Raw genomic sequence first — 23,009 nt, forward strand, 5'->3', positions numbered from 1 at the left:
TATCTCCCCCTATTTAAACCTCTTCACCCTCAGTTCTTAATTCCTCAGGAACCGCAACCTTCTTCCAGTCAACTCCCAAAGTGAAAAGACAGTCTCCCAGCCCACCATGTCTCACCTTGGGAAGAAGCTGCAGCTACCCCTTCCACAGACCCATTCAATGTGGCTCTTTTTCTTCCACCTCCCCCCACTGTGGGTTGTTCCTTGCTATTGATTTGGTTCCCAAGAGACTCTCAAGGGAGACTCTCTCAAGAGACTCAGCTCAAGGACACGACCTGATCCCTGACTTACGCAAACCATTTCTCAAACTCCACAAGATCATTGGGTGAGAGGGTGGAGATTGAAACAGTGCACTGGATTTTACCTCCGACTATCTCAAAAAACTTAAAGGGGATATTTATATTTTCTTTGCATGTTTCTGTAGATGCAGTTCCTTAATAGTTATAATCCTTAGTGTCTATTTCTATATGTAGAGGTATCTTCCCCCATCCCTCCCGTTTTTTTGGATCTGCTTAGTAGAACATTCTAGAAGAATAGTCTTGGTTGGGATATGAGCTCAGGTTAAAATCAGGTTATAGAGATTGTTTATCTTGTTATTTTTACCCCCATATGCACCAGGAGTATCATTTGTCCCTTTTTTGCATAGGCACTATAAAATCAGGAAATTGTACATATAGAAAGAAGCTTTTATCTAATAAGGATAATAACTCATACATTTTATAGTGCAGGTATGTCTTTCATCCTGAACGTTTGTCAGTGGTACTTGGCTTAGGCCTTGATTGACTGGACATCTTCCATTGAATCCCAAATCTCGGATCCCAACGTTAGATCCAGCACAATTTTTGACACCAGCACCAGGAATCAAATTCCCCCTGGAGAGACCTGAATGTTCCTCTGGCACCAACGTGCTCCAGGGTAGGTTCATCTGACAGCATGATGATGAGGAAACAGCAATAACTTGATCTAAGGAGAGATTGCCCTACCTCACCACCTAACAGTGAGATGAAATCAAAAGATGCTCCATCCTAGGATCTGTGCTAAAACCAAGATCTCTAATTACAGAAGACTGACTACAACAACTGCAACTGAGCAGAAGGATCATTTTGTGCTGCCTCATTTTTCTATGTCTTTCTATGTCTTTGAGAAAAGAAAAAAAAGTGACTGGGATTCAGGGGCCAGTGATCTCAGGAGCATTGTGTGGAAAGCAATATGGTCAGATCTAAATGCCCAAGCCAAAGTCAACAACAATAGAATCAAAATACCCAAAGCATAACAAGCTAAGCACCAGTTACACTAGTAGTCCAGGGCCTAAGGGTAGAGGTATGAGATGCATGCTTGTACCTATGGTGGAAAGAAGTCAATACTGGTGGTGGGAGTGGCCAAAATTCACGGTCACTCTATGCCTGAAATACAGCCGTGAAAGACTTGTAATTCACAATGGTCTCAATAAAAGTTAAAAAAAAAATCTTTTAACGGTTTAGAGATGATCTCATTGACTATTTCTCATTGATTATATGGTGGAGTGAATGATGGTGAGGAGTTTCTGTTATGTACCAGAGAAAGGATGTCCCACATACGTATCTTTTACAAAATCAATAAATTGGAAATAACCAAAATTCTAACTATATATGACTAGTAATTCTATTAGTAATTTACTATTATTTTCAAATAAAAATTAGCCTGGGATACCAAGTTCAGGAATAGTGAAATGTCAAGTCATCAAAATATCTGAAGACAAATCCTTTAAGAGGTGCATTAGTTAAACTACTTATTTTACCAAAATATCTCCACCATTAGTCATCTTTCTTTATCCTTTCTCTTATTTATTTTTTTATTTTGGGGGGACAACTCGGTGATGCTAAGGAGTTACCCTGCCACATCCCACTCAGGAGAGGCACACACCAAAAAGTGTAGTGCTCTCCTGAAAAGGAATTATTTGCCAAAAAGGCCCGCTTAGAGCAGTCAAAATCACTTGACCCTTTGCGTGGATTGTTTGGCCATAATTCCAATAGTGGCTGTAACTATCTCTCTCTTTATTTTTAACCAATATTAAAAATCAAGCCTTAGTAAATTCTTTCTAACAAAGGAGGACAGTACAAATCCCGCCAAAAGTCTCCCACTTAACAGCTCCCTGTAATTTTTGCTACTTTGGCTCCAAGATCAGGTTTTTCCCAAAACTTAGCTCATAGTAAAGCAATTTTCAGTTTTTTCCCCTGTTTACTCAAAACAAGGTAATTTTCAGTTTTCCCCCAAAACTCTAAAACATTTCTCTCTCTTCCCACTTCCCTGAAAATTACCCGTTTCCCTTCTCCTTACCCAAAACAAAGCAAGCCCAAAACAAACTGCCTTTTCACCTTCAGTATCGGTTCTTTAATATGCTAATTTAAGCCAGAGTCCTCCATTCTTTTCCCAGTTTCTTTGATGTCAAGATCTTGCACCCTATATTCCAAGCCTCAGCCTTTTAAAAGCAGCCAGTTCAAAAAATAAATTTGTCTTCGTCTTTTCAGATGTAAGTCCCCATGCAATCTGTGTGGTCTCATTCATTTCTACAATATTGTTCCATTCATTCGCCATTCCGTGTGCCCACTCTCTCCCCACGGAATTTTTTCCCGAACTCCACAAAGGATCTGTTTGCAGGCGCTGAAGACTGCAACAGAATTTGGCTCACAGCATTACCCCTGGTTCTGCATGCAGGAATTACTCCAGGCAGTGCTCAGGGGACCATATGAGATTCTAACCTGTATTAGCTGTGTGCAAGGCAAAAGCCCTATTCACATCTATATCACACTTGATATCTCTTTCTCCCCATGGGTGTCAAATAATTTTTTCTTTTTAAGAAAGCAGCCAAACATTAGCCAGTAGTGGTTTTTAATTCATTTGGAAAACAAACTCACATGGTTAATTATTCAGGGCCCTTTATTGGACCTGACACGCTATGAAGTCCAAGCCACTCTGCAGGGTTACACTAAACAGGTCCTTGGGCTGCAGAGTCACTGGGTGCAGATAGCAGTGAAACATTCCCAAGACAATCACTAGACATGCAGAATGCCAGCCAGAAGCATGGATCACCTTCGGGATCTTGCTGCAGGGAGAATGAGGCTATATTTGTTGTGTTAAGTTAAGCCAGCTGTGTTTAAAGGGGAAAATCACCCTCTGTTCTTATGAACCATAAAGGGTATCTTCCCAAGAGAAACCCTAAACTTTGGAGCTAGATACCTCTCCGAGTTTGATGTGTTGCTCCTTGGAGAGTCAAAGCCAAGACACCAATGAGCATGAATGCTGGTTGACACCCTCCCCCAACTCCCCAACAATGAGAGTTGCCACTGGCTCTAGGAATCCAAAAGAATGTCCCCCATCCCTGGTTTTAAGCAGGGATGCAGGTCAAACAAGCCTTGAATTACCAGGCTTGGAGTGTAGCTATGTTGGTATATCCCATGTATAAGGTGGAAAGTGCTTTTGTTTCTCTACCTGCTCCAGCTTGGGGCGGGGACTTGAGGACTCCCTGCATTACAGCTCCTACCTAGCCCATGTGCTTATATTGGGATCGATCCCTAGGAATCTGCACTTGGCTGGCAGTCATTTTGAGGTGAAGATGGTAGATTGCCAGCGTAATCACAATGACAAGGCCCAAAATGATCCCCAGGATCAGTGGCAAGGTTTCTTCTAACTGCTCCCGTTCATCCACTGGACATTTATGCTCTGAAATGAGAAAGAGGAAGAAAATAAGTGAGCCCTTCAAATTCTTATGAACCTGAAGTCATTCTATAACCAAGATATTTTTATTATTAAGAAGAGTTTCTTAAAAAAACCTTTAAACTTTCTTTTATCACAAGAAATGATATTTTCCCAAGTCTTTCAGATTTACCTTTAAGATTTCTCTGCAATGTTAACTAAAATACATCGTTATTTAAATAGAGAAACGTATCACATTTAAAACAGATGTGAGAAAAATATACAGATTATTTAGTTAACTTTTCAGAATTTTGATATTAGATATAGATAATATTTTCTTTATTTGGGGGGATGTTGTTTTTTTTTAGGTCACAGTCAGCAGTGGTAATTCCTAGTTCAGTGCTCAGGGATCATTACAGTGTGACTCGAATAATCATATGGGGTGCTGGAGATCAAACCTAACTGAGAAAAAATGTAAATCTTCTGTTTCCTTCTAAGTCAATTTTTTATTGGAATATGTTTAGCTAAAAAATCAACTCAGCTTAATTCACTAATTAGTATTACACAAACGAATTCACTGCATAGGATGGAAATAGAGACAAGAACATTGAAAAGCTGAACTTCCAAAGATTTGTTGAACAATCTCAATTACTAGAACTTAAATATGACTTCAATGAAAAAGCAGAATTGAGACACACTGAGACATATAACCCTTTTGTCTTTAACCATTATAAAAATGTTCTTGAGGAACAGCAAACACACCAGGACCTTAAACATTTGCTCAAATAATACATTTATGAGCTTTTGGAGAGTCTGAGAATTACAAAATGTACATATTCCATCAGAGACTAATAAGGAAGTTTTTTTTTTTTCATGAATAAAAAGACATTATCGAATTCAGTTCTTCTTGCCCTTCTTCAAGACTATGGAGTCTTCGGAGCTGGTCAATAGAGTCAGCAGACAATAAAACATCATGGAACATATGAAACATGTGAAACATGAGCATATGAAACATGGAACAATTAAACATCCAACATGGAAGCAGATACCATGTAGTCAAATGGCATTCGAAGCATATTATGAAGTAATTGTGCTAAACCCCAATGATAATTTTGTGAACCTAAACATGGGGAAAGAGTGAAAAGGCCTTTTATCACAAAATATTGAGTTTGCTTCCCTAAAAATGTTTCAGGCTGAGAAATTTTAACCAATTCAGCAGCCTCTTCCATGCATCACCAAAAGATGCAGCAACACATGATTGCCGTATGGGAACTTTCTATCAAAGACTGTGAAGGCCAGGATATTGCCTTCATTGAACATGGCTCTGGAAGCTTGGTTTTATGGACTTGCTTGTTCACAGAAGGTGGGAAGTGATGAGTAAAGTATATGCTGTTATGCTTATTCACGCTGAGCACCATGTAAGATACCAGCTGGGAAATGATATACAGCTACTAGACAAATATTAGCATAGATAAAGCAACATTGTCATGAACAAATCACAAGTTCTAAGCCTTTAGATAAACTTGCAGCTACTGTTTTGAAAAGGGAAATTCTATGGTTTCTGCTGATACAGAAATACACAGCTTAGCTCCTTTTTGCAGCCTACAGTCAATTTTCAAATTCTTTTAAAAGATCCTTGGAACCTAAAAAAAATTAATTTTTCTCAATTACCAATAGTAACTAGAAGCATCACAAAAAGAAAACAAAGCACTGATTAATTTTGTGATTTAGTTTTTTTTTACAGTTGTTTGTTTTGTTTTTCTAGTACCTGAAATTAAGCCCAAGGTATTGCATATGCAAAGTATGTACCCTACCATTGAGCCACATCCTTAATCTCTGAGATTATTTTTTTCTACTGAAACTCTACTACTATAGATAATATAAAAAATAAAAAGTTCTAGGAGCTGGAAAAATATTATGCAGAGTTTATGTCATTTTCCTTGTATGCAGACAACCCCAGTTGGATTCCAAGTACCACATGGTACTCTGAGTACTGCATAATCTGTTGAGCACTGTCACCAAGACCATCCCTCAATACAAAAATAAAAACAAACCAGGAGGGAGGTGGAGAAAAAATAAAAACAAATCAGACACAAATAGTTTTAGCTAATATTGCATATTATGTTCTAGTTTGAAGTCTGACTTTTGTTTCTTAAGTAACTATGCTTTCTTTTGGAGCATATTGATGAATCAGAAAATTGGTGAGTGCCATCATTAACATTTTATTTGATTTATCAAATTAGAAATACTTTGTAAATGTTACTTTTAGGGGTAAAGAAATAGTATAGCTAGAATGGCATGTTCCTTGCACATAACCAATCAGGTTTTGATTCCCAGCACCACATATGGTCCCCTGAACAACAGTAGAGTCACCCCTGAGCAATGTACCAGGAGTAAGTTCTGAGCAGAGTTGAAGGTGGCCCCAAAATAAAAAAATACAAAATTTAATTTCTTACAGTTGAATATAACCTGCCAAACCTATAGTTGATAGAAACTAAGTATATCTTCAATCTTTGATATCTGTTATTTATATCATATTAAAATTACAAGTGAACATAGAAGCTAAAAATCACACACACACACACACACACACACACACACACACACACACACAGAGAGAGAGAGAGAGAAAAGAAATATATATATTTCAGAGCTTACCAATATAGGTTAACAACTTGCAGGGATCTGTGAACCTAATTTTCATGTTGGTTAAGGGTCAACTTTATTACAGCAGACCCATTTTATTTATTTTTGGTTTGGGCTTTTGGTTTTTCGCTTGTTTATTTACAACAGTGCTAACGTTCATGGCCTTGATATATGTAGTCACATAAGTCCTATTTAAGTGACCGCCACATACCCCATGCTGAGTTAATTTCAATCTACCTAGTTTCGCACTATTCTAATGCTCTCAATTGACACCGCTGTACCGAGAATCTGTTCTCATTTATGTCTATATCCTTGTTTCCTTCCCTGTACACCACAGATTAGTAAAAATAGCCAGTGCTTGTCTTTCTCCCTCTGGTTTATTTTGATTGCAGGACTACCCTCCATTTCCGTCCAAGGTGAAATATATAATTTATTTATTTTATTCTGTGTGACTGTATTGTATTCCACTGAGCTAGTAACTAACAACTTCATTATTTTTTGTTAAACATTTGGGTTATTTTCATATTTGGACTATTGTAGTAAACACTGCAATGAACAACAGTACATACATATTTTCTCAGATTGTTGTTTTTTTATATTTCAGGGGTAGATGCTGAAAACTGAAATAACAGGATCATATGGGAGTTCTATTCTTAATTTGGTTGTTTTTTTTTTTTGAGGGGGGGTAGTGTCATATCTGGTGGTGCTGATGGGTTACTTTGAGTTCTGGGCTTGAGAGACCATATGGGATGCCGGGGATCGAACCTGCGTTCATCCTGGATTGGCCGCAAATGCCCTAGTTCTGTGCTACTGTTCTGGCCCCTATTATTCTTTTGACAAGCATCAGTACAACTAAACCAGACAATATTCTAGCCAGAGAGATTGTACAGCTGGCAGGGTGCTTGCCTTTGTCATGGCTGATCTTAGTTCAATCCCCTGCACTTCATATGCACCTTCAGGAATTATCCCTGAGCACAGAGCCATGAATAAGCCTATAGCAAAGCAGATATGAACATCCTCACAAAAACAAACAAACAAACAAACAAAACCATTGCCACCACCAGTAAATGAGTTTCTTTTTTGTGTGTTTTATTTTAACCACATCCTCACAACAATGCTTTTTCCCAAGTAAGTTAGAAAATACGCTATTCTCACTAGTATGAGAAGATATTTTTTGTTTAGATTAGCATTGTACCTGATAAAAATAAACACTTTTCTTTTACTTACTGACCTTCCATGTGTTCTCTTCATGGAAGTGTTTATCTCCTCTCCTTTCCACATTTTTAGTTGGGGGCCATTGGTTTTCTTTTGGGGGATGCCTCTAAAATGTATAAGTACTTTCCATGTTTGGAGATTGGTCCTTTATCTTACTGATGTATTATGTGTTAATATATTTTCCCATTAGCTTGAGTATCTTTTTTTGGGGGGAGGGGCATAACCAGTGGTACTCAGGAGCTATTCTTGGCTCAGTGCTCAGAATCATTCCCAGTGTGCTCAAGGGAGCCACTCAGAATCAAACCAAATATCTCTCCTCTAAAGCTTGAATTCCAGCCGAGTTATCTCTCTCAGATCAGCTGTTTTACACATAAGGAATCAAAGCAAAAAGATAATAAAGTAATTTTCCCAGAAGTATATGAGGTTCCAATATGAATGTGAACTGTTTAATTCGACATCATCAGGTCTATCCTAAAAAAGTTGAGAGTCGAGGGTGGAGAGATAGCATGGAGTTAGGGCCTTTGGCTTGTATGCAGCAGGATGGTAGTTCGAATTCCGGCATCCCATATGGTCCCCCGAGCCTGCCAAGAGTATCCCCTGAGTGCTGCCGGGTGTGACCCCAAATCAAAACAAAAACAGTTGAGTCATGCCTGATTTACTTACTGGCCTATAAAGACTCGAAAAAAACATAAGGTAGTGGGGGAAAGAGTTTCTCACTCTGGGCATCTGCATGCAGGTCTCAGAGGTCCTTTCCCTTTCTAAAAGTTCAAAGAGATGAATATCTATCATGAAGAGGCACATTGGGGTGATGAATATATTGATCTCTCATGATAGTGTGACAGTTGCATTATTTATCATAGCTTATACTTTAATGTGTACAGTTTATTTTAATTTATTTATACCTAAATGCAGGGGTCCTCAAACTATAGGTCACACGCAATCCCCCAAGGACATTTATCCAACCCACTGAGTGGTTTTGCCCCATTGCTTAGCAGCTGACTTGCCCAGGTCCTCAGTGAACGTATGTGGAATGTGCACTGCACTTGCAACTCCTCTCCTCTGTCTCTTGACTCCTCCTCTTAAGCTCAGGCAAAGGTCCTCAAATGGTCCTGAAGGCCAGTAATGTTTAGTTTTTGTTGTTGTTGTTGTTGATTTTTTTAATTACAGTCTGAAGAAAAATGTACTGGCCCCTGTTTAAAAAGTTTTAGGACCTCTGCAATAGACAGTTTTAAAATAAATGAGCACATAAATTTTACCCATTCACTAAAATATTAATTATTTTGGGTGGTGGGTGGCACTTCCAATGCTTCAGGACCATTCCCAACTCTACTCAGCTTGGCTATGTTACCCAAATGGTTTAATGTTTTGGCAGGCAATGGGGTCCTACTCAGGCTCAGCCATTCTCAGAGGCTATCAGGCTCCCACTATCAGTGTTTGCAGGGCTGAGCCACGACTGGAATAGAACACAGTACACCCAGTACTACCATCCACTCCTGTCCTTTGAGTTTCTTCTCTCTGGTCTTAAAGTGTATTTTTAATATTATCCAAAGTTTCTCAAGTATTAAGGATGTAGATGAGCCTTTTTTCTTTCTACAGAGACACCAAAAATAATTACTAGACAACCTTTTTTTTTTTATTTGATTCAATTCTAAAGATACATGCTGAATATCAGTCTGAAGTCAATATATTCATTACTCCAGAAAGAAAACTCCTGGTATAAGGGACAGATATATGCTCTGGATCTCTAGGCAGAGTGGTTTTTCCCTAGACTACTATAATGCCTCTTTGAAAACACCACTGTGTAAAACTGAAGCCACTTGTAGAAGACATTTTAAAAGCCACCATTAATTGTTTTCCATTTAAGGATAAAAAGTCCCTTTTGTCGTATGGATCAACATAGATCAGGGAATGAGTTTTTAGTAGCAAACACTTACCTTAATATACACAACAAATTTTCTCCCTACATTCAACTTTATGTTAATGGGGCGACCTTGGGAAAGCCACGTGGTCACTCCTAAAATACTGGATTGTAATTTTTAGTTCCTCTATCCTAATTCTGGGGGAGGTGGCAGTGGTTGGGAATTAAATTAAATTACCAAAGGCCTGTCATTTCATGAATTGTACCTCTGTAATAAAGTCTCCTTAAAACCTCCGAACAGAAGGGTTGTGGGTCCATCTGAATGAATTCCTAGAGACGCATGGAAAGAAAGATGCCCTGAGAAGCCACAGAAACTGTTGTATCCCTGCCTCACTTTGCCCCATCTCCATCTGGCAGTCCTGAGTTATATATTTTGTAATAATGTGGTTGATTTAGTGAGCAAATTTTTTCTCTAAGTTTTATGACTAGCTCTTGCAAATGACAACCCAACTAAGTCATGGAAATTGCTTTCTCTGCAGATTGAGAATCTCAGGTCTACTCAAGAACAGAAAGTAATCTAGGAATGTGAACCCAAAAGTGGTAGGATTTGTTTTCCAGGTAATTTATATCAAAATCAAGTTGATTACAGGACACTTGGGACACCTGAATTACAGGATACATTGGTAATGTGATTTAAAACACCCACATTTCAGAATTGGTATTAGATCAGAATTTTAGCAGAGTATTTTTCTTTTGGTGTTGTTGGGGAGAAGTTTACTCAGGACCCATGCCTGCTCAGTACTTGAGGGACCTTAAAGTGTCCAAGTTTGAATCAAAGTCTCCTGCTTGCAAACATACATTCAGTTTATTGAGCATCTCTCTAACCTGAGATTTATCCTTCAAAGAAAAATATTGGTGTTGTTCTAGCAAATAAGATTTTATATTCCATCCTTAACGGAAGAGATAGAAGCGAAACATGATGCATTTTGGCTTAACAAAATGGTAAAAATTCAACATTTGAGGAATATTAAAAATGATAGGATCATCCTCCAGAACAGAAGAATATTCAGACCAAGAATATATGCACGATGCTGTTCTTGGAAGCACTCAATACATTATCTATGAGCTGGAATCAACCTAGATGTCCAACAAAAGAGAGCAGATTATGAAAATTTGGTGTTCATAAACTAGCTGTGAGGAATGATACATTCATGTAGTTTTCTACATCATTTATAAAATTGGAAGATATATTAAATTAAGTGATCCAGAAGAAAAAAATATAAATATAGGATGATATCACTTGCATGTTATAGTTACAATAACTGCATGAAAAATGCTATCGTTTAACTGGTTGTTGTTGTGAACAGTCTTGACCTTAGAGTATAGTGAGTAGGAAAGACATTGGGTGGAAGAGGAGAAAAAATATATAAAATAATAGGGGAGAGGGGCCAAAGGGACTCAGGTGCATTGTCAGGGTTAAGAAAGAACAAAACCTTATCCAAATAACAGAGTCAAAAACAGTAAAATGGTGAGACCCAAAGTTTAAGAACCAGTATTTAAAATGGGCTGGCTTCTTAAGATGCCAGTCTGGGTCAGAGGGTGATGGCAGGGAGGAAGGTTGACATTGGTGGTGGGATTGGTGCTGAAACATTGTATGTCTAAAACTCAACTTTGAATAACTTTGTAAATCACAATGATTTAGTTTTTAAATAGCGTGGTATTAGTATACAAAAACAATAGGGTGAGGAAGATCAATCCATGGTAGGAAGCTTGCAATAAATAGCAGAGGAGTGCAGTTAGGGTAGAGAAAGGATCACTATGCCAATGATAATTGAAAGAAAAAAAATCACTCTGGACAAGAAGCCGTGCTAAACGAAGAAAAAGTGATATGCACAATACTTCTTTAGTAACAATTTGCCAAATAAAGTGTATAAAAAGGAAAGAAAGGAAGAGACAGAGAGAGAAAAGAACAATGTCTGTTTCAGGGGTAGACAGGTGGGAAGGCAGGAGGAAAACTGGGGATATTGGTGGCAGGGAAAGGGTGTTGTACATTGCATGACTGAAACTCAAGCTTGAACAACTTTGTAACTGTGTATTTTATGGTCATTTAATTGAAAATATATTGATTTTTAAAAATAATTGTGGGCTAGGGGATCAGAGCAATACAGTAACATATACATTGCTTACCTTGCATGCCACCAATCCCTGTTGGATCCCCATCACCCCATATAGTGCCCCAAGCCAAGCCCACCAGGAGTCATTTCTGAGTACAGAGCCAGGAATACTTCCCAAGAACAACTGGCTGTGGTATAAAAATGAATGTCAAATTTCTATGGGAACATAGAAATTTATATTTCTTCACTTTTATATATGTATCCCTTCAACAAAACAATGAGATAACTAAATGTGACTTTGAAAATATCTTCAAAACTGATGTAAAATTAAACTGTGTATAGTTAGTTTCAGTGCCAAAGAAAGAGTGGGTAAGAAATTTGTCTTACAAGGAGCAAATCCAGATCCAATCTACATCACACCCCCCCCCCCCGCCATATAATCTCCTGAGTGCTGAGTGATCCCTGAATACAAAACTAGGAGAAAACCCTGAGCACAGCTGGTTGAGGGCAAAACAAATAATAAAAAAGATCTCATGAAGCTAAATAAATGAATAAAATGCCTATGGTTTTGACTGTGGACAATGAGGTAGCAGATTATGAAAATTTCGGTGTTCATAAACTAGCTGTGAGAAATGATACATTCATGTAGTTTTCTACATCATTTATAAAATTGGAAGATATATTAAATTAAGTGATCCAGAAGAAAAAATATAAATATAGGATGATATCACTTGCATGTTATAGTTACAATAACTGCATGAAAAATGCTATCGTTTAACTGGTTGTTGTTGTGAACAGTCTTGACCTTAGAGTATAGTGAGTAGGAAAGACATTGGGTGGAAGAGGAGAAAAAATATATAAAATAATAGGGGAGAGGGGCCAAAGGGACTCAGGTGCATTGTCAGGGTTAAGAAAGAACAAAACCTTATCCAAATAACAGAGTCAAAAACAGTAAAATGGTGAGACCCAAAGTTTAAGAACCAGTATTTAAAATGGGCTGGCTTCTTAAGATGCCAGTCTGGGTCAGAGGGTGATGGTAACTCCAATTTTAATCAAAGGACATTTGTAATATTAATTAAAAATTACTAAAAATAAAGCTGTACATTTTCCCATTGAAATTTACAGACTCTAAAATCTATTCACAAATCTTGTGGGATCCACTGTAATATAACTGATCATATTAGAAACAGTAGAACCTTAATCTAAGTAGAATCTTAGATTTTTAAACAGGATGACCTTATCTCTTGACCAGAACAAAAAGCATCAATTGCTTAGCTCAAGTATCCCAATACAGATGCTCTCAAACTCCCTGTCCACAGCCATAGGTCACTGGGTTCCTCCTGCATTTGCTCTAATTGCATTCAGGGTTCAAAATAGGACTCGTGATTGGTGGTTTCTGATGGGTAAAGGCAGCAACCAGCCTCGTCATTAGAATCAGGTAGTGACATATTAGCCAAAATAGGATAACACTATTTCCATTGTCAGTTGTCATGGAAGGCTCCCAGTTCCACAAAACCAAAATTACCATCTGAAATGCTGATTCTTCTTAGGCTCTGTTTTCTAGATATTTATTTTGTTTTCTTTATTGACTACAGCTCTTTAATTGAGTTTATTCCCTGAAGCATACCACCAACATACCATCTTTATTGTACACCCAAATAAAGAGCATTGAAAAGAGTTGGGATCCATGAGATAAGTAGTTAAATTCTTCCTGCTTTGACTGCTTCTATTCAAGAAGGAGGAAGACTTTTTGGCTGTGTTTCTCTCCACTGTACTATGAAGCAGTTTGTCCGAGTGGTTTGCTCCTCTTTCCCTATTTTGTCTCTGGGTTGTCTGGACTCTGGACTCATAATCTCAGCAGAATTTTACTGTATACTAAAAAGTTGTTAAGATAAATCATCTTTGGAGATGAGAAAAGACTTGCTAGCTCTAACCTCTTGTGATTGAAAAAGATATTGAGGCAATTATTTATTGAATATAAATAGGAATAGGGCAAGCACAAGAAACCATTATATAGACTTTTTCCTACTATATATGGGAAATATTATGGAGAGTCTTCAAAAATTAAAAATGAAAAACCATATATCTTACAATTTTACTCATAGAAATCTATACCAAGAACACAAAAACATGAACTTGAAAAGATAGACACATGCCTACCTTCAGTGCACCATTACTTCCAAACGGCAAGATCTGTATACAAACCAAGTATCCCGTGATTATTAAGTTTATAAAGAAGTTGTGGTATCTGTACACAAAGAAATATTACTCGGCTATAAGAAAAGATGGAATTTTTCCTTTTGACAATGGAACTGAGGTTACCAAAGGGAGGAGAATGGGCAGGACCAATCTTAGAAAAAGTGATAATGGGATAGTAGTACTTTCATAATGAGCGAGTTGTGTTAAATTGATCCCTTAAACATACAAATATAAAGCAACATGAGCTCAGTTACAAAATAAAATTTAATAAGTTAAATGTATAAGTGAAACGGCAACAAAAAATAATTTTCAGCTAGACTATAAACTCCACTAGGATAGGGATTCATGTAAATCAATCCTTAGGGATAATAGGAAAGGAAGGGGGTATTGTCTTTATACCCTTGGCATTCCATAGTCTCAAAAGTCCTACTAGGTTTCTACAGACAAGCTAGATTGGAAGTCTCAGAAAGTGGACTTCTCCCCTATAGACTTCAGTTTCTCCAACCCTCTGATGCTCACTTTTAAAATGTTTAACCTACAGAGCCCCAAGCCACAATAGTAATCTTTTGTTAATGTACCAGTGCAGGTTGCCTTTCATGCCCCTCTCCCTTTCTGGATTACTTACTAGTACTTTTAGAATAATCTAAAGAAATTACTTGTATTGATAGACTTTGCTTCTCAGAGAATACAATTAAAGCCAGGATTAGCCCTGGAGCACTTGTCGAGGCAAAATAAAACAAAATAATCAGAACTTGTAGTTATGACCACCCCTCCACCAACCACTTCTTATCCTCTAACCTGAGACTCTTGTAGTTAAACAATAATGCATATAGAGCTAGGGCAATAGCACAACCGACAGCTGATTGCCTTACACGCAGCTACCCTCAGTTTGGTCCCTGGCACCCTTGTATATGGACCCCACTTTGTCAGGAGTAATCCCTGAGATTAGCGCTAAGCATACGCCCTGAGCAGTCCTGGATGTAGCACAACAACAAAACAAAATAAAAATAAAAACTAACAAACAAAAGCCAGTTTGCAGACAGGGAAGCTTCATCTCTATAGTTCTCTAGCCTAGAAGCTCTCTTGCCCTTTCTCCCTTCCAGATGCTGGTTCCCAAAGCATGATGAGCTTGTGAAAGGCTTCCATTTTAGTGCAACTTTGACCAAGTGCCACGCTTTATGTTACTGAATCTTATTGTCGAATGCTTTTCCCTGATAGGCTCAAAATTTCTGGAGGCCTTTCATAGTGTTCCATAAATAAGCAACTTTTTTGGAAAGGGAAAAGGGCAGCCTTGCTCCCAGACTGGCCAAGTGAGACTGCTTGCTCACCACAGTTGTCGCACAGGGATGCCTAATGATTTCTGTGTACCTTCCAGTTGGAGATACACTGATCTTTTTTTTTTTTTTTTCTTCCTTGCTGCGAAGCAATGCAGTTGCTAAATTCAGTCCACTAAAGGAATTTGTGGAACAAAAGTATCATCTCTATATGGGTTGTACTTGGCCCCTGCTCAATGTCCTCTAACCCATTTCAGGGATCTTTTCTAGTTCTGGTCACTGGTTTGTGTTTGTTTGTTTGTTTGCTTGTTGGGGGATCACAGCCAGCAGTGTTTACTCTGGCATTATGCTCAGTGATCACTCCTGGAAGGAGTGGTGTGTATATGGGGGACCATATTAGGCCACTGAAAATCAAACCCAGATTACCCACCTGCAATATAAACACCCCATCCACTCTATATCACTCCAGCCTAGTCCTTTCTTAGTAGTTGCAGTTTATTAAGGGATCAAATGTAACATGGACAATTCCGTGACCAGAAGCAGTGACTCTTCACTGGAAGACCTATGTGATAGACACTGCTGGACTCTGGCTGTGGTACACACACACACACACACACACACACACTTCATCATCATCATCATTATCATCATCATCCTGAATTTAGAGATACTGTTGCAGTAGTACACAGACTCCATTTTATCAGGCTCTAAAAGAACTGAGCGAGACACCCAGACTTCGGAAGCATATCTATTGTGGGGACCATGACCTGAAAAGGGACCCTAAAAGGAATTGAGGGGATTCTATCAAATGACATAAAATAATCTATTACAAAACACAGTGGGAGGCAGGTGCTGAGAGGCACAGATAGGAGGAGTCAGGAACAAAAGAACTAGAGTCACACAAAGGCAATTCGATCCAGTGAGTGATTCTGAATGAGAATTCTTCCTCCCAGGAGCCTCAAGGCTTGAGCCCTGGGGCGCCATATAGAAGAGAACATCCTAATTATTACCCAAAAAAGCCCGGTTGAGACAAGTGCAATTTGCTTGTGCTTAATATATCTACATTTGGGAAGTTATACAGGCTTACAAAGTTCCTTTTAACCTAGCAGTCCTCCTACCTGGGACTGTCAAAGGGCTCTATAAGCTGTGTTTTTCTTTGTTTTTTGTTTTGTTTTGTTTTGTTTTAAACAAAAGAATCTCCTAAGTCCACAGCTTGAATTGCACTAATCTTCAGAAAGAAGTTGTAATCTTTATAATAATTGTACTTATAAAATTCTAAATAGCTATGAGATATAATTTCTTAGTCCATAAAGGACTCTAGAAAACAATTTAAAACAACATAGAAAGAATTAGACTGAATTGATTATAAAGAACCAGTAAAGGCAGCAATTGTAACATACCACCAACAGATACAGAGCTGAGAAGCAAAAATTTAATAGTACTTAGAAACTATTGAAAGTGCCCAGGTAAACTGAAAATACCTGTAGTAGGGACAATGATACTGCACAGTCCAATTTTTGTCTAATATTCCTGAATGTTACACAAGCCAGGTTCTATTTTCTATATTGAATGGGCTTAGTTTAAGAATGATACTGGTTGTTGGAAGTTATACATATTTCTACCATCAAAGTTTTCAATGTTGACATATGGACAGGTTTTGTTTTCATTGGTAGAAAATACATTAAAAAGGAATAGCAACCTTCCATGAAATTAACATGGCCCTAGTTTATTAAATATATTTCATTTTGATTATTCCCTGTTTCAAGCATTTGGAAGTCTCTATTAATTGAATTCAAAGCTCCACAATAGAAATGCTGCCAAATGTCTGGACACCTGCCATGTATCAAGCACTGTAGTAAGTGTAAAATATATAAAATGAATAAGAAGTTACATCTTTGTTCATCAAGGACAATGCAATTCAGGAATTGTCACAATTCTTCACAATCTGAAGAATCTATCTATGGAGTAGATTCCATTCATTAGAATTTGAAAGAGAGCAATTTTTAAAAGTCGAATTCCTTGGAAAATCATTTGTTTCAGACACAGATGGTGGTTTCCTTCAACCCTGCATATTCAAATGATTAGATTCACCTGGGTTTCCCAGCTGTAAAGAAAGCACCCAGAGATCAAACAGAATCTGTATCCATTTCTCCATTCCATCCTCACCAAAAGGAATAGGCAATATATCAAACTAACAATAATCTCAGACAAAGAAGCAAACAATCGCTGCAGAAATGTGACCACTGCTCCAACCTCATGCATGCTGCATACAGAGAAGCAAGGGAGCGGCAATGTCCTGACCTTGACCCAGCTGATCATCTCCCAAGGGCTAGCACCAACTCAGAAGAATTTATCCTTCACAACCTAACTATAAGTTTCCTTCTTCCTCTTGGGGGTGTGTCATGGTGTCCTTCCCCCCACAAAAGGTACGTGCTAGTGCAAGCATGGTTCTTGTGAGCCTCACTCTGAGACCTACACATATGCCTGGTACATGTGTCCATACCTTCCTCATAACAAAGACTCTGGAGTAGACCCTACATATAGAAGGACCTGGGAAAATATAGAAAAACTGAAATCTAGAGAAGAAAGGCATCTGTCCAACTTATGTTCTCTAGATAACTATTTGGGAATTTTGGCTGGTTTTGCTTTGTAAATTTTCATCAATTATATTTTGAAGCTAGTTGGTTTTTTGGATTTTTTGTTTGTTTGTTTTTTGGATTTTGGACCACACCCAGCAGTGCTCAGGGGTTACTTACTCCTGGCTCTGTGCTCAGAAATCACTCCTGGTAGGCACAGTGGACCATCTGAAATGCTGGGATTCTAACAACCATTGGTCCTAGGTCAGCTGCTTTCAAGGCCCTACTGCTGTGCTATCTCTCCAGCCCCAGAAGCTAATTGTTTTTAACCTTTCTTCTTTTGGCAAAGGAAACAAGGGAAAGAATTAAATTAAGAGAGGGGAAAGGGATAAGGAAAGAGAAGAAAAGAAGAAAGAAGGGATAGAAAGAGAAATGAAAGGAATGAAGTGAAAGGAAAAGGGGGAGAGCCATTGAAGAAAGTTGACACAATGCCACTGACTGATTTTAATCATTGGAAAATATTAGATACTAGCAGTGTCATATCAGCCTTGAGAAATTTCCAGTAGTACCACACCTATCCTGAAGCCAGCTTTCCCTTTCCTCTCTCCATGTCCTCCTCATTAACCTACCTTCACTGAAGACAAAATCAGAGATGATATCAAAAGGCTGAATGTGCACTGCAGACAGAATCATAGTGACTGTCTTCTGTGGATCATTAGAAGCCAGGGAAATAGTCTGCTGTGCTTGACATTCATAAGACTTTCCAGCTGGAGTCACCAAGGCAGAGAGGTGATGGGAGTTGGCTATGTACTTCTTAGCTGCAGAGAAAACCCAGAGCACTGGTTAGGGCTGCTTACTTGCAGAAAATTCCCTTCTTGTAACCATAGTTTTCTCTTCTCCTTTCCACACCCCTCCTTTCCATCTCATTCAGTATATATGGTCGTACCTTGCTGAGGTTGTCATTTTGCAAATGATATCACATTGTTATAAAGGACAAATGTTCCCCTTTCCATGAGCAGGAACTTCTTAAATATTATTTTTGCATTTATTTATTTTTGAAGGAGTCAATTGAGTACTGGAAAGATAGTAGAATAGGTAAGGGATTTTCCTTATGGACTTCTTACCAGGTTAGATTCAGGGCACCATATATGGTCCCCCCAGCATCACAAAGAGTAAGCCAGACTCAAGCACACTTTCATGCCCCTCCCATACACAAATGAAAAATCCCATCATTTTCCTAAATACAATATAATAATGGATATTTCAAAGATTCACAAGTGTGACTGGGTTTATCACAGTTCACATAGCATCAAAAAAGCATGGCTGAATGCAGTTGTCAGGGAGGTGTCCTTGAGCACATATATACCATTCGAAGTCTAACTCTATTTCTTCTTTTCTGACTTTAAGTTTATTCTACGACACACCTATTTTGTGGTCTATTTTATAGGGAAAATTTTATAAGGAAAAATACTTGAACATAAATTTTGATCAAGTGAGAATACTGTTCTTTGTTGCTGCCATGATACGAAGTGAAATGAGAGCGAAAACACATTCTTTTCATCACATCTTTATAACAAAAAATTATTTCCCAAGTGGCCCAGCATTTGAAAGTCTCAAAATGAGTAAATCAGACCATTTACAGAATAAATAAATGAATCATATGTTGTTTTTGATGGTACTTGCAAACGGGAGAGTAGAGTATGGTGACAGCTTATTCCTCTTGCCATTATGTTTTTGAGGATTTGTGTAAGCTGTTGGCATGGAGGACGAGAAAAGCTCGGGAACTAGAACTATTCAAATCCCCTCTGGGGGACTGCAGTCAGTGAGGACAGTTTGTGAGCCCTGTGCCATGAGCAAAAAGATACCGAGACTCTCAACTAAAAGGAAAGAATGGCATAATGCCCTCTTCATCGGAGGCCTAAGATAAAAATGATGCAGTAGAAAATTAAACAGCTTTGCTCTTCTCCAAGCTCTGCTAAAAAGCTCAGTGGTTGTCTTGCAACAGCACAGAAAGATGGGCCCATACTGGAGGCCTCATCTAGAATCGGGCTATGGGTCACAGGTCTCCAGTTGCTCGGGCCGGGGGATCTTGGTAAATCTACAAAAGCATGAGATCAGAGAACTGATCACTGCTCCTTCTTCCTCATCGCAGACATAAAACTTGGGTCATACTTAGTCTAGGTGAGAACAAAGGCTGAAAGAGGTTTCTACAACTTTGAAGAATTGAACTTGCTTTCTTCCCAGACCTCCTCCCTAGTCCCTTTGGCCTCTACTTACCACGGACTGCATCTTTAAAATGGGTCTTTTCTGATGAGTCGTAGAGAAATTGGACTTTGCTCAGCCTCCAAGTACCCTCGGGTCCCTTAGAAGTGTTATGACTTTCCTGCCCGGCAAGGAAAGAAAGGAGAATAGACCGTCAAAGCCTTCGAGCGCTTCTAGAAACCCAACAGAGTGGTGACCACTGTCCATGTTCTCCCGGAGCCTGTACCCCTTCTCTGCGAACCCCTTGGTTGCAGTTACCTTGACAAACAGCAGTTTCAGCGTGTAGGCGCCATCCACCCAGGACACCTGCAGCTCCGACTCATTATGTCCACAGCGGCCCTTCACCTCAGCTCCCCGGGTCAGTGAGATGTCAGCTTGTTCGGTGATCAGCTGGGAACACAGACGCCCCGTCCCCCCTCAGCGTGCCCGGCCCCACGAGGGACGGTAAAGGGCAGTTCGTCCAAACTCCGAATGTCACGCCTGGGCGCTCCTTTGTGCCCGCTCCCAGGTGCGGGTACATGCGGTTAGGTGCTCTACGTGCAGACCCCCGCGGTAGGGAAGCGGAGTGAGAAGGGTTTACTTTCAAAGCAGGCAGGGTGAGCAGAGGCCTTACAAGCTGGCACCCCCATGCAGCATTCAGGAGCAGCCTGCAAGGGCAGAGGGGGGAAGGCGGGAGACCTGGGTCTTCTTAGGGCCTCCAGGGACGGTGCCTTTCCGCCCTGGGGCCCTAGGAGCAAACTGGAGGGGAAAAGGTTTTCTTACATCAACATAATTGCTGGCCCACACATCATAAGGAACAATAAATTTGGCTGCAAACTCTGCCATGAGACACGTCGTCCCATTTTCCCGCACCACAAATATATCTTTTTCCGGGTTAGTGGAAAGGCCTGAGAGATTTTCCACTTCTTGTTCTGCCATGATTTGAGCCATTGTATCTGCAGAGGAAAAAAATCCTATCGGTTCTATGCTCAGCTTGTATCCACGTCTCTGGCACAGAGGTAGCGAGAGGCTGTGGTCTGCAGACAGTCTTTGGTGGCAAAGTTCCCAGCTGCCTGCTCTGCCCTCTGTGAGCCATTTCTCTCACCTGCCCTGGCACCAACATCTCCACTCTATCTTAGTTGCACGTTTGGGATGATTTTTTTCTTTTCATTTCAAACCCTTCCTAGCTTGAAATGTGATTGGCTTTTCTCTTACTCTCTTTCTCTCTCTACTCCCAACTGAGGCTTTTAAACCAAATTCTACTTGCCAATACCAAGAAGCAGGCCCATATAGCATGCTGGAACCACACTAGTCAGGTGTGGTTCTTTGGCAGGAGAGCTGCCAGCTGCTTTGCGTCCCCTCTAAAGAAAAAAGGAGGCTGTCTGGAAAAAAAAATCAAACCCCCAAAACCGCCAAGGAAGGAAGGGCCCTATTTCGAACTTAAGCTACTGGCTTTCTCCCGCCGGTTCCTTTCTATGTGGAGGCCACCTGCCCCGGAGGTCACTGCAACGTTACTCACAGCACAGCATCAGGAGAACTCGAAGTCTCCACTTGGGGGAAAGGGCTCTTCCTCGGAGATCCATGCTTGCTGGGAAGCTGCTGAGGCCACCGAAGAGGAAATCCCGCAACGTCCCCTCCGCTGAGTGAGCCTGGGGAAGCCAGGGGCGGGGGCGAGAGAGAAAGTGGGGACGCTGGTGGACGAGAAGGCCACTCCCAGGGGCTGTGTCGCCCGATGCTGCGCTGCGGGGACCGTGGTCTGGAGTCCAGAACGCCTCCGTCCGTCCCGCAGAGCCAAGCAGGACGAGGGAGCTGTCCACGGCCGGAGTGCTGAAGAGCTCGGTCGTGGGGAGCAGGACTGTGGCTGGGCGCTGCTGAGCTCAGGCCAATGGGGTTCAGTGGGAGGGCAGCGGGGTGCTGAGATGCTCCAGAGTCTCTTTCCTGCTCTGCAACTGTTGCCGCAAAGATGTTCCAGTCGGGAGAAACTTGGTAGCGCCCTCGGAGTTACTCCATCTCCCTTCTAGAGCCAGTTATTAGGGAGGGTAAGGCATCAATCACATCGCTGGAGTCCCGGTTTGAGGATGCGTCTGGTCTGATGGCTGAAAGAAAACGCTAGAGCACAGATCGTGGCTGCTTTGGGAGGAGGAGTAGGAGGAGGAGGGGGAGGAAAAGGAGGCAGGAATAGAGAAGGAAAATGCTATGGCAACAGTTCCCTGAATTTGGCGCCGACCCCCTCCCCTGCTCTCAATGAGCTCATGGATTTCCAGTTAAATTGATGCCTCCTCCTCGAATGAAGTCGTGAATTCAGAACAACCACTTAGGCTCATTCTCTGAGTTCGGATCGCATGAGGACTCTGAACTCTAGCTCACCACCATCCTAGTTATTCTGATTGCACTGGCAACGGTATGTAGGTAAGCCTGAGGTCTGTGAGCTTTATTTAGGATCTCAGAAACAGTTTTATAATGGCAACATACATACACGTACCATTATTACTCTGCAGAATGTAGGGGGACAGGAAATGTACTACTGAATTACAATTCTTATATTTGTGTAGCTGGCAACTTGCTTATTTTTTAACTTGCTTACTAAACCAGATATAGATCTTTTGGCAATAGGTAGTGTTGTCCTCAGTCATGATTGTGATACAAATTTCTTGTAGCTATTTCATTATATAAGTAACAGCAATATAATGTCATAAAACAATAAGTGCAGACTAAGGGCAAAATTACAAAGTTATAAAATTACAAATTTCATAGTCATTGATAAATTTTATCTTCCATACTAGTTTAGAAAAGATGATACACCTCACAATGATTGTATATATTTCCAAATACAGGCTTGCAGCTATTAAATGACCTTCCAAGTGTCACATGGTCAGTTAGAATTAAAATAGAAATATCACATGCTTTGTATAGGTAATCTTCATTAACTATTATATAATACCGTGACTCCAAAATATTTTCCATTGCATTTTTATTCAAAGACAAAATAACAATATGAAGACATAAATTCCTAGCGGTAATTGATATTGCTGAAATGTATATAATGCTCTAATGTATATGTTCAACAATGAATTGTTCTTTTGTTGAAACCCATCTATGTACTAATTATTAGATATATTGATCTAAGTGATCTATACATCAATCAAGTGATAAAGTATTATTTAAAATTACACTATTTTGTTTTTTGAAATGCATAAAAACATTTCTCAAAACTACA

General features: G+C 39.7%; 1 protein-coding gene across 1 annotated transcript; it reads right to left on the reverse strand.

Moving 5' to 3' along the window:
* Nucleotides 1–2,848: 2,848 nt before the first annotated feature.
* Nucleotides 2,849–21,932, reverse strand: LAMP5 (lysosomal associated membrane protein family member 5). Its single transcript, XM_049780226.1, has 6 exons — nt 21,312–21,932; nt 20,576–20,748; nt 20,072–20,203; nt 19,829–19,934; nt 18,181–18,369; nt 2,849–3,696 (listed from the first exon to the last, which is right to left on the reverse strand). The coding sequence occupies exons 1-6, from the start codon at nt 21,373–21,375 to the stop codon at nt 3,518–3,520; spliced, it is 843 nt and encodes a 280-aa protein (XP_049636183.1). The 5' UTR covers nt 21,376–21,932; the 3' UTR covers nt 2,849–3,517.
* Nucleotides 21,933–23,009: the final 1,077 nt, after the last annotated feature.

This window comes from Suncus etruscus, chromosome 9 (assembly GCF_024139225.1).
Source record: "Suncus etruscus isolate mSunEtr1 chromosome 9, mSunEtr1.pri.cur, whole genome shotgun sequence".
In the NCBI taxonomy this organism is placed as follows: Eukaryota; Metazoa; Chordata; class Mammalia; order Eulipotyphla; family Soricidae; genus Suncus; species Suncus etruscus.

Excerpts from the sequence above, each read along its gene's own strand:
- LAMP5 (XM_049780226.1), bottom strand. The coding sequence starts at position 21,375 with ATGGATCTCCGAGGAAGAGCCCTTTCCCCCAAGTGGAGACTTCGAGTT. Across the intron at positions 20,749-21,311 it reads AGTTCTCCTGATGCTGTGCT|ATACAATGGCTCAAATCATG; the intron begins GTGAGTAACGTT and ends TTTCCTCTGCAG. Across the intron at positions 18,370-19,828 it reads TTTTAAAGATGCAGTCCGTG|CTAAGAAGTACATAGCCAAC; the intron begins GTAAGTAGAGGC and ends TTTTCTCTGCAG.